The following is a 15,181-nucleotide window of genomic DNA, read 5'->3' as shown; positions in this document are numbered from 1 at the left end:
GGTAGTGGTAGCAGCGAAAGGAGCTCGAGAGACCTGAAGCAGTCAGAAACAAAGAACCAACCAAAGGGATTCTTGGTCTGCAAGGTACAAAAATGTCACAACAGGCAAGAAATGGTCCACAGCAGGCTCAGAAAGAAGTGACAACTTGAAAGAGAAGACAAGAGCATCAACAGGCAGTAAATATCTAAACTCAATTGGGCCCATGGTGATTGTCCAGGGAAGACTTAAGATTACAGCAAAGTACTAGGACTATTTAGTTAGACAAGGGAAGTGTAGAAAAGCTGCGCCAAGGGAGGAAACTCTGGAGACAGTCGACAGAGCTTGCATGAAAAAAAGGGAAAAATATAAAAGGCCACAGCAGGGAAAGCAGCGAGCCACAGAGCCATTCAGGTGAAAACCATATGATAGATGTATATAGGCAGAATACTGCTACACATGGAGATGGGAAATGAAAGGATGCACATAAAGTCTGCCAGGAGAATGTGCAGGAAGCCACAGAATAGGTCCCTGCCATTGAAGGACCCTATACGGAGAAACACTGCCCAACCAGTGATACAGAGGGTCACAAATCCCAGGAGGGAGGCCATTTCGGAACAGAACCAGTGACACCAAAAAATAAAAACAACCAACAATCTGTTCAAGAGTTAGAGGAATGTGATGATTATTTTCCTGGGAGGAAGATAACTGACTCAATGGATGACTTAATCCACTTAAACTTATTTTTTTTTTAAACCATTAATCACTAGACCTACATACCAGATCTGAAATCCAGTGGTGTGTTTGTTACTTTATTGCTGGAACAGCACAGCAGGTCAGGCAGCATCCAGGGAACAGGAGATTCGACGTTTCGGGCACAGGCCCTTCTTCAGGAATGAGCAGAGAGTGTTCAGCAGGAGAAGATAAAAGGTAGGGAGGAGGGACTTGGAGGAGGGGAGTTGGAAATGTGATAGGTGGAAAGAGGTCAAGGTGAGGGTGATAGGTCGGAGTAGGATGGAGGCGGAGAGGTCAAGAAGAAGACTGCAGGTCAGGAAGGCTGTGCCGGGCTGGAAGGATCCGGCTGAGACAAGGTGGGGGGAGGGGGGATGAAGAAACTGGTGAAGTCCAAGTTCATCCCCTGCGGTTGGAGGGTTCCCAGTCGGAAGATAAGACGCACTTCCATATCCGCCACAGATTCACCTGCACCTCCACCCACATCATCTACTGCATCCGCTGCAGCCGGTGTGGCCTCCTCTATATTGGGGAGACAGGCCGCCTACTTGCGGAGCGATTCAGAGAGCACCTCTGGGCCACCCGGACGAACCAACCCAACCAACCTGTGGCACAGCATTTCAACTCCCCCTCCCACTCCACCGAGGATATGCAGGTCATTGGACTCATCCACCGCCAAACCACAACAACCCGACGGTCGGAGGAGGAGCGTCTTATCTTCCGACTGGGAACCCTCCAACCGCAGGGGATGAACTTGGACTTCACCAGTTTCTTCATCCCCCCTCCCCCCACCTTGTCTCAGCCGGATCCTTCCAGCCCGGCACCGCCTTCCTGACCTGCAGTCTTCTTCTTGACCTCTCCGCCTCCATCCTACTCCGACCTATCACCCTCACCTTGACCTCTTTCCACCTATCACATTTCCAACTCCCCTCCTCCAAGTCCCTCCTCCCTACCTTTTATCTTCTCCTGCTGAACACTCTCTGCTCATTCCTGAAGAAGGGCCTGTGCCCGAAACGTCGAATCTCCTGTTCCCTGGATGCTGCCTGACCTGCTGTGCTGTTCCAGCAATAAAGTAACAAACACACCACTGGATTTCAGATCTGGTATGTAGGTCTAGTGATTAATGGTTTAAAAAAAAATAAGTTTAAGTGGATTGTCAGCTCTGGTCCATTCTGACAGATCCTTTGTTGTGTTTGATGTGGTGATTTCTTTGACTGTCTTCTATTTAACTCTAAGCACACTGCATTCATTTCTCTCAGAGGGGCCAGAACAGAGGGAGAAACTGGTATCAGGAAATAAGGTGATCAGCTGCAAGAGGGAAGTCTAAAACTGAATTTCAACTTTCAGGAAAGAGTAGCAGAGAACATTATCTACTGGGAGAAGATAATGATAAAGGCTTGGATTATGGAGCAGGAAGGATGTTTCTGAGCTACAGCATAAACTTACAACAATAATTAAAAAAATGAATATTCAGAAAAAAGCTTCAAATAGCTCAACAAGCAGTAGGTCAACAACTGCAAGCAGCTAATGAAAAACTATCCAGGGAATAGAAAAAAACAAGTCCAAATTAGATCAAGTCAATTATGAATCGAATTATTAATTATTATTTTGCATAGATGTTAACTGAAGTCTACAATCATCAGCAAGCCTCGGAATCCAACAACATATTGTTCAGAAACCCAAACCATAGAACCTCTACAGTTAAAGTTTATCTTAGCAAAAGTGAAGGTTCAGCACCAAGTTAAGCTTGAACATAATTTTATTCAAGGGCCAAATACGCCCAACTATCGAAAAGAAACTGCTAAATTACAAGTCTAACTATCAATGGTAACACAGGGACATCAAGTCTTCGAGAGTGGAAAGTAATTATTTCTTATAGAAATCAATGTTTGCAATAGCTACTTGAAAAGATCACAAAATACAAAGACAACCGCCAAATCATCACCAACAGGAGTAACCAAATGGCAAAGCTCCAGAACCACAGCAAAGAAACAAATGTGAATGAATATTACTACTTCAAGAATGTAAAGGAATTGTTACCAGTCCATTGGCAAGTGTGATTATAGAAAATCAGAAATTATTAACTGAAAAAAAAAAGCTCAGGGAAGATTTCCACCATCATGCAAAGGATAGCCACAGTTCTTACAAACTGATTCAACAACAATATACTTTGATGGAGGAGAAAGGAAGTCTCTTACTGAAATATTCAGAACAGAAAGATCATTATGAATAATTAGCTGAGGAAAACATTCATCCACAATCAATGAGTGATTACCTTATAACTGAAAAGCAAACACTTGGGAGAAAGAACAGAAATCTTTATTCAAACTTTGCAGAAGACCACACTAGTAATTTGAGAGACAAGGTCAATTTCAGAATGGTTATGATCTTTTGAGGAAGGAATTCCAACACAAAATAAAGGGAGATACAGAGTTTCAACTCTGAACATTTCGCTAGTCCAAATTTTCAGATGAGATTAAAACCCAATATGATGCGATGTTTGAAGGTAGAAGAATGCTGCCACCATTCCTTTTGTTTTGACTGGCTCTAAGTGTCTTTTTGGTTTACACTGATAGAGAAACAGTCACTTGTGAATCTCAACAAGCAGCAGCGCTTGTCTGATGATAGCGAGACTCCTATAGAGGAGTGGCCTTCAGGTGAAACATGTGCCCCAGTCCTCTTCCTCCTTCAGAACTGAATAATTCTTAGGATGGATCCAGAGATGTTGATGTTCACTCTTGGCTAGCTTCAAGTTCATGAATGGAAATGTAATACCATTTCCTTTAAATTCCGATTATCATCAGAGGATGGAATCCCAATCTGCTGATTTACTTTCTTCCTCTTCCAAAGGAGCATTAGTTGGTGTATATCCATCCCCCTATCCTGAAAAAAGGCCTGAGAATATGGCTGGAGACAGAAACCTTGGATGGAAGAAACTTTGAGATGGTTATGGAGAGGGAGGATGTGGGATTAATGAGCTAAAAGGAAACTTGGGGTATGTACAGAAAAAAAATGTAAATGATATCTTTATTCTTAAGCATAGCTACAGGACATGTGTGAAATAGTGTCAGATCTGGTGCTCGAGAATGGAGAGTCTCTTTCATCTTTGTGTAAAAGGCAGCATGGTGGCTCTGTGGATAGCACTGCTGTCTCACAATGTCAGGGACCCAGGTTGATTCCAGCCTTGGGTGACAGTCTGTGTCATTCTCCCTCTGTCTGTGTGGGTTTTTTCAAGATGCTATAGTTTCCTCCCACTGTCCATGGATTGGCCATGCTAAGTTGCCCATAGTATTGAGGGATGTGCAGGCGAGGTGGATGATCCATGGGAAATGTAGGCTTACAGAGATAGGCTAGAGGGGCATTGGTCTAGGTGGGATACTCTCCAGAGGGTCAGTGTGGACTCAATGTGCTGAATAGTCTTTTTCCATGCTGTAGGGAATCTATGATCATTATGTGAAAATTTATTAAATGTTGACCCTCCTATGTGGAGCATAGACCTGATCATACTACCGGTGCTATTAGATTTGTTTTATCATTGTCACGGACCGAGATATAGTGAAAGGTATTGTTTTCATGCAAGTCACACATTACATTAGTACATCAGGGTAACAGAACAGAATACAGTGTTACAGCTCCAGAGCCAAACTGAGCCAATTGTAATATCTACAGCTCGTAAGCACAATAATAGAATTATAAATGGAGATACAGCAAGAGCTTAATTAAGTTTTCATATATATCACTACAAGCAAACAGACTTTATGCATGAAAAAGTATTTATTTCTTTATGCAACAAACATTAAATCTTACCTATACATTTTTGCTGACTGTGATCAGAGTAATATCTTTTCCCACAGTCATGAACACACAGTGTTTCTAACAGTAGGTAAGGTGACTCGCACTGGCTACACACACCAGGGCTGCTACATTTCACACAGCGTTCATCACAACCTACAGAACGTAGAATTAAAACATTTATTGAAGTTAAACTGCATGTGGTTTCATTTCCTAAGTATAAATACTTTATTAAATGTCCCTACAAGCGTTGATAACAAATGGTACATGGAAACCGTTCAGGAAAGATGAGCAAAACATAAAAATTACTTCGACAATTGGTGAATAAGGAATGCATGAGAAATGTTCAACCACGATTACAAAGATAACAAAATGACCTTACAGTGAGCAAGGTAGGATGAAGCACGCAAGAAGAAATATTGGGTTCTTATGATAAAGTGATGACAAGAGTCATGATTGATGTTACTCTATGTTTATACTGGAAAAATCAAATTGCCAATAATAGGTTACTATTGGGTTGCCATATGTAAAAGAGGAAATGCATTGGAGGAAGTTCAGGGCAGGTTTACTGGACTGATATCTGTTATAAGTAGGTTGTCCGATGAGAAACAATTCGTCAGACAGGGTGTGTTTTCACAGTAGTTTTGAAGAATGACCTGATTAAATTGTATAAAATCCTGAATAGTCTTGACAAAGAGGTGTGTCCAGAATTTGGGGCAGTGTAAATATTAGGGTCCCCAACTCAGAGATGAGGAATATTTATTTCTCTTGTAAAACTTTGGAGTTCTCTGCCTCAGAAGGTGGTGGAAGCAGTGTTTTTGTGCATTTTTGAGGAGGAGGTAAGTCGATTCTTGTTAGGCAAGGGAATCAAAGGTTATCGGGGTAGATGAGAATATGGAATTCAAAAACACAACACAGATTATCATATGGAATGTTGAAGCAGGCTTGAGAAACTGAATGCCATACCTGTACTCCCAAATTTATGTTACATGGATGGGTTGGGTGGGGGGAGAGGGGCAGGGAGAGGGGGGAGCAATATTTTAACCTAATTACATGGTGATTTGGATTGGGTGGAAACTTAAGGCACTAAAAATATGAGTTCTTTCTCCAATCTGCCTATTTCTGATTTTAATTGAGGTGGAACCACAATGGGGTGCCTCTAAATTAGTACCATGAGATAAGCTGGCAGTTTAAATTTGGTAACGAGGCTGTGTGCTTCATTGTGATTCGCCATTTAAATTTTAGCACTGCCTTTCTCCCAGCCTTGGAAAATCTCAGGAGGAGGTTTCCTTTCCACTCTGTTAAACACTAAAGGCTAAGTTTTGGTTAGACACTGACTCCGGGCACATGCTTTTCTAGTTAGACTCGCACCTTAATGATTGTTTGTTCCCATCTATACACCTAGTCAAGTTCTCATCCATTAATCCCTCAATAAATATAACCCCATTCCACAGTTCCATTTGGCCTCAGGCATTTCTGCCAATCTCGACTGGATGATAACACTCACTATCCACTTACTGGCAACTGAATTCCAAAAGGAGAAGGAACATTACTTTCTGCTCCTGGCCCTTCTTTCATTGGCATATAATTTGGTGTAGAAACTGTAATGAACTTACGGATACATTCTTCTCCTGCTTTGTAGAAGCCTGCTGCGCACTGTTCTACACAGGAGCCCTCTTGCAATACATGACCATCCATACACTGCAGGCAGTCGGTTTTGAGGGGCCCCTTACAAGCATTGCAGCTCCAGTCACACTCTATCAAAAAAAGGGGAGTTGTTAATTTATTTAAAGACAACAAATTCACAAAAAATACTTAATGGAAGAAGAAAAAGAATAAAATGTTCAATTGTCACCAAAAGCCTACCAAAAGAGAGGGTGCCAACCATAATGAGATCACAGAAAACACCACTGATCATCATGGGAAGATATATTTACTGGCTGCTAGCTAACCTGCTCACTCGACTCAGCTTTGACACAGGAGTAACCTCACAAGCCAATTAATGTAAACAAGAAATCAAAATTAGAGAAGAAATACTTCTAATGATGCTCATTTGGCACAATATGTAATTATTAATTTCCAGAGTATAAGGTCAATACTGAAGCAACATTTCTTTCAAAGCTTTTGCAATATAATTGGGCTATATAATTGTCAAAGATAGCTCCACAACCAGCATACCTTGTACAACTTTATTATTCTGCTTGCACAAACACCCAGACTGACTACTGAAGTTATCATTCAAAAGTCTATAGTGCTGGCATGCAGTTCAGATGTGAAGGCCATGAAATACTGCTACTCTGACAATTCAGATATACAACACAATATAGCAACCTGAACTCTGCTCTGAAACAGATCATCACATATTCACTCAAATGCTTCAGTAGATAAATGCACTGTCATGTGATATTTAGCCAAACAGATGATACAAGTTCTTGGTTTAATTGCTGTTCATGGAATCAAAATGAGAAGTTACAGAGGCTTGTTAACCCACTGTCACTCATGGTGAAATAATGAAGAGGTAAAAACTGTTTAAAAATAAATCACAAGCAAATTTCTACAAGGTGTCTCCTATTTGGCATAGGATAGGGGCAGTGTGGAAATCTTGCAGATTTGGTGCAAATGCTACTCACACCCTTTCTCAGTATTTCCATGGTCTTCCAAAGTTAGAAGTCCAATGGGAGAAACTATGGAGAAATTTGGATAATGTGAGAATGCTTCCAACTTTACCAGCAAACTGATCTCAATAAATGGTAATTCTGGCAGTAAGCTTTGGACATCAGGAGAGGGGGTTTTCAGTATCCACAACCAATTGGATTTGACACCAAAGGGGTTTTGATAAAGGCATGTAAGATTTAAAATGAGTCATGCAATTAGGCTTACAGTGAGCAATTGGTAAAGCTGGTAGAATAAGTGAAGATGCGATCTGAAGCAAAGCGAAAGAATTTGCTTTCCAAAGAATCATTAGTCAAACCAGTTCAGGTGCCCAATCTAAGACGGATAAATTGGCATGGGTGAAGATCACAGCGTCGCATACAATGGAAATTTTGAAAATGCACAAGGAAATGTCTGGAGACAACCTATGCTGTAATGCAGGTCAGTTCACCTTGATGCAGTATTCTTATTCAGTAATTTCCACTGAGTTTTGTTCTGAGTAACTGACATTAGATTTGTAAAGATATAAAGAAATAAAAGGAAATGATCAATAACAAAGACACTGGAGATAAAAATGTAACGAAATAATTAATTAATACTAATATATGTTCAGTCATTTGAAATATCAATAATGACAGAGTGGAGCAAAATAATATCAATCTAATACTGTGCAATGAACAGTGGCAATAATATTTCAGATACAAGGATTATTCTGATGTGAATGTTCTCATTTACTGACAGAGCCAATACTAAGACTAATTTATCAACCAACCAAACAATCTAATCTTCTAGTTACTGTGCCACACCTCATTCCAATGAGGCAGGAAGCATGCAAACTGTCTGTTACCTGCTGATTGACATGACTGCAGCTTGAAGTGCAGTTCAAATTGTGGTTGCATGCCCAAGAAGGGACTTTCAATATGTTCAGCTCACAAAACATAAAGGAAACCTTTTTTTTCAGAAAGGTAACCTATGCCTCTTACTGAGAAGCTGAACTCAGCTACTGGAACCTTCTCAGCACAATGACCTTTATGAATGGAAGAGGATTTGAAATGGAGCAGCAGATCGGAGAGACAGTTCCCAGTTTCTTTGAAGTAGGGTTGGATGTGGAATGCAGGAGCAATGGATGATGTTTCCACAAGAGGCTAGAGGGCCCTCAAAGTACACACAGTGAAGGGAATTACAGCATATGGTCACAAATGTCAGTTCATAATGTGTGATCTGACAACCTACATGCAGTATCAGAAAATGTTTAATGATCTCACATCTATACACAAAGTGAGTGAATGCATCTTCAAATCCCATCTCCTGTCTATTAAATCACCAACCTTTCATCCCCTTCAATGAACTACATCTCAATCAATCACACATCAGCCTAACATTCAGAAAGTCTCTTTCACATTCCCTTAACTGGTGGGAGGAGAAAGTGAGTACTGCAGACGCTGGAGATCAGAGTCGAAGAGTGTGGTGCTGGAAAAGCACAGCCGGTCAGGCAGCATCCGAGGAGCAGGAGAGTCGATGTTTCAGGCAATAGCGCTACATCAGGAATGTTCTTGCAGTTCCCACATACCTCCAGCTATTTGGTTATTGCAAGCTTATCACCCAAACAGATTGCATCACCCTCACTGCCATTCTTCTTCTGCCTTTGCAGGACAAATTCGCAATAACAGTAGCACGTAGCAAAGAAGTGACAGTGGATAGGTATACCTGCATTCTCCTGAGCCGTTACAGGAGATAGCTATCTGCATTATATAGTTGACAGTGACAGAGGTAAGAGCCAAAAAGTGTGGTGACAGCAGTTCAGACAGCATCCAAGGAGCTGGAGAGTCGATGTTTCGTGCATAAGCTCTTCATCAGTTATGTTGCAGGTGGGCCAAGGGGACAGAGATAAATGGGAGATGGGTGGGGCTGGGTTTAAGGTAGCTTGGAATGAATAGGTGGATACAGGTGAGAGGTGATGGTGGAGGCTGGAGCGGAGAGGTGGGAAGGAAGATGGACAGGTTGGAGAAGTTCAGGAGGGTGGTGCCGAGGTGGAGGGTTGGATCTGGGATCAGGTGGGTGGAGGGGAGATGAGTGACAGGGGTTATTACATCAGGAGTCACAGAGAAGATTCAGAGCAGCAGTTTGTTCCTATCCTTTCTTTCTTCATAAATCCCGCTGCTCTTCCCTGTATCAGAAGATCACAAGTTGGGATGTGTGCTGATGAGTACACGATGTTCAATGCCTTTTGTCACTTCCGAGGTACTAAAGCAGACTGTATTCACATGCAGTGATCCTTGATGCCTCTTGTCCTCTTCATACATCTTAAGAACTCGGAACATAGGAACTAGGAGCAGGGGTAGACCATCTGGCTCCTTGAGCCTGCTCTGCCATTCAATAAGATCATGGCTGATCTTTTCTTGGCCTCAGCTGCACTTACCCACCCTCGCACCATCACCCTTAATTCCTTTAGTGTTCAAAAAAACCTTCTTAGTTTTAAAAACATTTACTAAAGTAGCATCAAGGGGAGCACAGTGGCTCAGTGATTAGCAATGCTCCCTCACAGCACCAGGGACCTGGGTTCGAATCCATTCTCGGTTGACTGTCCGTGGAGTTTGCACATTCTCCCTGTGTCTGCGAGGGTTTCCTCTGGGTGCTCCAGTTTCCTCCCACAATCCAAAGATGTGCAGGACAGGTGAATTGGCCATACAAAATTACCGATAGTGTTCAGGGATGTATAGATTAGGTGCCTTAGTCAGGGGTAATATGGTAGGAGACTGAGTCTGGGTGGGTTACTCTTCAGAGAGTCAGTGTCGACTGGTTGGGCCAAAGGGCCTGTTTCCACATTGTAGGGATTCCATGATTCTATGAACTACTTCACTGGGCTGCGAATTTCATAGATTTCCAACCCTCTGGATGAAGAAGTTCCTTCTCAGTCAGTCCTAAATCTGCTCCTCCAAATTTTGAGGCTATGCCCTCTTGTCCTAGCTTTGCCTGCCTGTGGAAACATCCTTTCTATGTCTATCTTATATAAAATTATGAAACGAATAGATATTTCTATAAGAACCCCCCTCATTCTTCTAAATTCCAATGAATATATTCCCAGTCTACTCAGTGTCTCTTCATAAACCAACCCTCTCAACTCCAGAATCAACCTGGTAAACCTCCTCTGCACCTGCTCTAGTGCCAGTACATCCTTTCTCAAGTAAGGCGACCAAAGCTACATGCAGGTGTGACCTCAGCAGCACCCTATACAGTTGTAACATAACCTCACTGCTTTTAAACTTAATCCCTTTGGCAATGAAGGACAAACTTCTATTTGCCTTCCTAATTACTTGTATCTGCAGATCAACCTTCTGTGATTCATGTACAAGGATACCCAGGTCCCTCTGCATAGCAGCATGCTGCAACCTTTTATCATTCAAATAATAGTCCTTTTTACTGTTATTCCTACCAAAATGGGTGACTTCACATTTATTAACATATCATTCCATCTGCCAGACTTTTGCCCACTCACATAAAAGTATCTATATTCCTCTGCAAAGTTCCACAGTCCTCTGCACACTTTGCTCTGCCACTCATTTTCGTGTCATCTGAAAACTTTGACACATTACACGTGGTCCCCATCAAATCATCTGTGCAACTTATGAATAACTGCAGTCCCAACACTGATCCCTGAGGCAAATCACTAGTTACTGATTGCCGACCAGAATAGCACTCATTTATCCCCACTCTTTGCTTCCTGTTAGTCAACCAATCCTCTATCCATGCTAATACTTGACCCGGAACGCCATGCATCTTTATCTTATGCAACAGCCTCTTGTGCGGCACTTTGTTGAAGGCCATTTGGAAATCTTAGTACATCACATCTATTGGGTCCCTGTTATCTATCATGCTTGTAATGTCTTCATAGAATTCCAAAAGATTAGTTAAGCATGACCTGCCCTTCATAAACCCATGTTGTGTCTGCCCAATGAGACAATTTCTACCTAAATGCCTTGCTATTTCTTCCTTGATAATAGAAGCATCTTCCCCACAATAACTGGTCTATAATTCCCCATCTTTTGTCTACCACTTTTTTAAACAGTGACGTCACATTTGCTGTTTTCCAATCTGCTGGGACTGCCCCAAAGTCCAGCAAGTTTTGTAAAATTACCACAAGTGCACTTGCTATTTCTCCCACCATCAGGGCCAGGAGACTTTTGCCCACTCACTTACAGTATCTATATTCCTCTGCATTCTTCTAAATTCCAATGAATATAATCCCAGTCTACTCAGTGTCTCTTCATAAACCAACCCTCTCAACTCCAGAATCAACTTGGTAAACCTCCTCTGCACCCCCTCTAGTGCCAGTACATCCTTTCTCAAGTAAGGAGACCAAACCTTAGCTCCATTACCTTGCCCAACACTACCTCTTCTGTGATAATAATTGTTTCCAAGTCCTCATCTACCTTTGTCTCTATCAATTACTGACATGTTATTAGTGTCCTCCACTGTGAATGGCCATTTCATCATATCCCTCGATCATGCCCCTTCTCATCCTCTAAAGGATCAACGTTTACTTTAGCCAGTCTTTTCCATTTTATATAGTAAAAGAAACTTTTGCTATCTGTCTTTATGTTCTGTGCTAGTTTTTTCTTGTGTTCGATCTTACTTTTCTTTATAGCTCTTTTTGTGGCTTTCCGTTGACCTTCAAAGTTTTCCCAATCTTCTAGTTTCCTGCTTATCTTGGCCACTTTGTGGGCATTCTCTTTCAATTTGATAACTTCACTTATTTCCTTAGACCCATGGCAAATTAACCCTTTACTTATAATTCTTCCTTTTCACTGGAATATACTTTTGCTGAGCACTTTGAAAAATTGCTTTAAAAGTCCTCCACTGCTCATCAACTGTCTCACCATAAAATCTTTGTTTCCAGTCTAATGTAGCCAACTCATCCCTCATTCTATTGTAGTTTCTCTTGCTTAAGCACAGGACCCTGGTTTTGGAATTTACCTTCACATTCGCTATTTGTATTCTAAATTCAACCATATTGTGTTCGTTCCTTCCAAGAGGATCCCTAACTAGGAGGTCATTAATTATTCCTGTCTCATTACACGGGATCAGGTCTCAGATAGCTATTGTGGTACACTCAATGAACTCCTCAAGGCTACCCTGACTGAGCTGGTTTGACCAATCAACATGTAGGTTAAAATCCCCCATGATAATTACCATACCAATTTTACAGACATTAGTTATTTCTTTGCTAATTGCCCACCCCAATGTGACGTTATTATTTGGTGGCCTGTAGACTACATCTATCAGTGATATTTCTGAGGAAAGCGTGAAACAGACGTGAATATGCTCGAACAGGTTGATGTTAAGAAGGAGGATGTGCTGAAAAGTTTGAAAAATGTAAGGATAGATAAATCCCTTGGACCAGATGGGATATATCCTAGGTTACTACAGGAAGTGAGGGAAGAGATTATTGCGCCTTTAGCGATGACCTTTGCAGCCTCACTGTCCACTGGAGTAATGTTAAATGTTATTCCCTTGTTCAAAAAAAGGAATAGAGATATTCCTGGGAATTACAAACCAGTCAGCCTTATGTCTGTGGTGGGCAAAGCTAAAAATCCCACAACACCAGGTTATAGTCCAACAGGTTTAATTGGAAGTACCCTATTGCTTCCAATTGCTTCCAATTAAACCTGTTGGACTATAACCTGGTGTTGTGTGATTTTTAACTTTGTACACCCCAGTCCAACACCGGCATCTCCAAATCATGGGCAAAGCATTGGAGAGGTTTCTAAGAGACATGAGTTATGATTACTTGGAAAGTCATAGTTTGAATAGAGATAGTCAGCATGGCTTTGTGAGGGGCAGGTCATGCCTCACAAACCTTATTAAATTCTTTGAGAATGTGACAAACACATTGATGAAGGTAGATCAGTGGATATGGTGTACATGAACTGATAAGGCTCCGCATGGTAGGCTCATTCAGAAAGTGAGGAGGGATGGGATACAGGGAAATCTGCCTGTCTGGATACAGAATTGGGTCGCCCATAGAAGACAGAGGGTGGTCGTAGATGGAAAGTATTCAGCCTAGAGCTTGGTGACCAGCGGTGTTTGGCAGGGCTCGGTTCTTGGACCTCTGTTCTTCGTGACTTTTAGAAGCGATTTGGTTGAAGAAGTGGAAGGGTGGGTTGGTAAGTTTGCAGATTAAATGAAGGTTGATGGAGTTGTGGATAGTGTGGAAGGCTGTTGTAGGTTGCAAAGGAACATTGCAAAGATGCAGAACCGGGCTGATAAGTGGCAGATGGAGTTCAACTTGGAAAAGTGTGAAGTCATTCACATTGAAGGTCAAATTGGAACACAGAATACAGGGTTAAAGGCAGGATTCTTGGCAGTGTGGGGGAACAGAGGGATCTTGGGGTCCATATCCATAGATCCCTCAAAGTTGCCAACCGAGTTGATAGAGTTGTTATGAAGGCATATAATGCATTGGCTTTCATTAGCAGGAAGATTGTGTTTAAGAGCCACGAGGTTATGCTGCAGTTTATAGAGCCCTGGTTAGACCACACTGGAATATTGTGTTCAGTTCTGGTCATCTCATTATAGGAAAGATGTGGAAGTTTTGGGGAGAGGGTGCAGAAGTAATTTACCACGATTCTGTCTGGACTAAAGGGCATGTCTTATGAAGAAAGGTTGAGGGAGCTAGGGCTTTTCTCATTGGAGCGAAGAAGGATGAGAGGTGACTTAATAGAGGTGTACAAGATAATGAGAAACATGGATGGAATGGATAGCCAGAGCCTTTTTCCCAGGGTGAAAATGTCTATCACAAGGGGGGGCACAATTTTAAAGTGACTGGAAGAAGGTTTAAGGGAGATGTCAGAGATAGGTTCTTTATACAGAGCGTGGTGGGCGTAGAGTCAGATACATTAGGGACATTTAAGAGACTCCTGGATAGGCACATGGAAGGGTATGTAGGTTAGTCTGGTCTTACAGTAGGATTCCTGAAGAAGGGCAAATGCCCGAAACGTCGATTCTCCTGTTCCCTAGATGCTGCCTGACCTGCTGCGCTTCTCCAGCAACACATTTCCATCTCTGATCTCCAGCATCTGCAGACCTCATTTTCTCTTACAGTAGGATAAAAGGCCAGCATAATATCGAGGGCCGAAGGCTGTAATGTGCTGTACTGTTCTACATTCCCAGTGACCACCCTATTTATCCTTTTCGCTGGAACACTGGGTCCAGATTGGTTCAGGTGGAGACTGCCCCATCAGTACAGATCCCTCCTGTTCCAAATCCCTCCTGACGCCAATGCCCATGAAATGGAATCCCTCTTTCCCTCTCCTTCTTTTTCCCTCTGCACACAGATTCCCCTCTCTACTGCCTGTCATGATCTCTTCGTCATGCTGTAGCCTGAGACAAGTTTTCAAGATAGCAACAGCACGGTAGGTAGCATTTGGGCTCGTCAGTGCCAATCTTCTCCAAGCCGTTTTCTCGAAGTACTTTTCATTTTTAAAATTTTGTTATCTTCCTTCCTTCCTTCTTCATCTTCGAGGCCGGAAAAATGTTGAGCGGGACAGTGGCTGCAGCATCAGCGGTGTGGACTGGGACACCTGATGGTGGTGGCAGTGCCCGGAGTCTCCTGGTGATGTTGGCAAGGCAGCAGTGATAGCAGAGCCAGGGTCCCCTGGTGCATCGGCATTGTCATTGCTGTCCCTGGAGTGGGTCTCTTTGAGGACGGGAACACCTTCCAGAACACCTTATAGAAGCCCTGAAGCCTTGCTCGAGACCCCAATTTCAACAGAAAATGAACTCTTATTTAGGTAGTTTCTTTTTATTCTTATTGTAACTCAAAATGGTAGTGGATTATGGAGACAAAACATTTTCCACTGTATCTTTAAGACATATGTGACAATAAATCATTCATTCATTCAATTATTCATTCATTCATTCACTGCCACTACAGTTCCCATCACTAAAGCACACTTTCTACTGGCTCGCTTTACCGCCTTGTTAACTCCATTCCAGCACCACTTGAGTGTGAATCCAAAATCATTCTGAA

The 15,181-nt window shown here is 42.2% G+C and overlaps 1 protein-coding gene across 3 annotated transcripts in view; it reads right to left on the bottom strand.

Moving 5' to 3' along the window:
• fras1 (Fraser extracellular matrix complex subunit 1) overlaps positions 1-15,181 on the bottom strand; it is a 446,490-nt gene that overhangs the window by 176,665 nt on the left and 254,644 nt on the right. For all 3 annotated transcript variants that reach the window (XM_043696280.2, XM_043696287.2, XM_087985787.1), the window contains exons 24-25: positions 6,117-6,257; positions 4,516-4,656 (exon numbers count right to left, since the gene is read on the bottom strand). In XM_043696280.2, the coding sequence (XP_043552215.2) occupies positions 4,516-4,656; positions 6,117-6,257 (282 nt within the window). The remainder of the gene's footprint in view (positions 1-4,515; positions 4,657-6,116; positions 6,258-15,181) is intronic.

This window comes from Chiloscyllium plagiosum, unplaced genomic scaffold, assembly GCF_037043375.1.
Source record: "Chiloscyllium plagiosum isolate Xiang-an unplaced genomic scaffold, Cpla_swu_hap1 HiC_scaffold_1, whole genome shotgun sequence".
NCBI classification, from domain to species: Eukaryota; Metazoa; Chordata; class Chondrichthyes; order Orectolobiformes; family Hemiscylliidae; genus Chiloscyllium; species Chiloscyllium plagiosum.
Note: the sequence above shows the minus strand (reverse complement) of the source record. Positions and strands in the feature narration are given on the sequence as shown.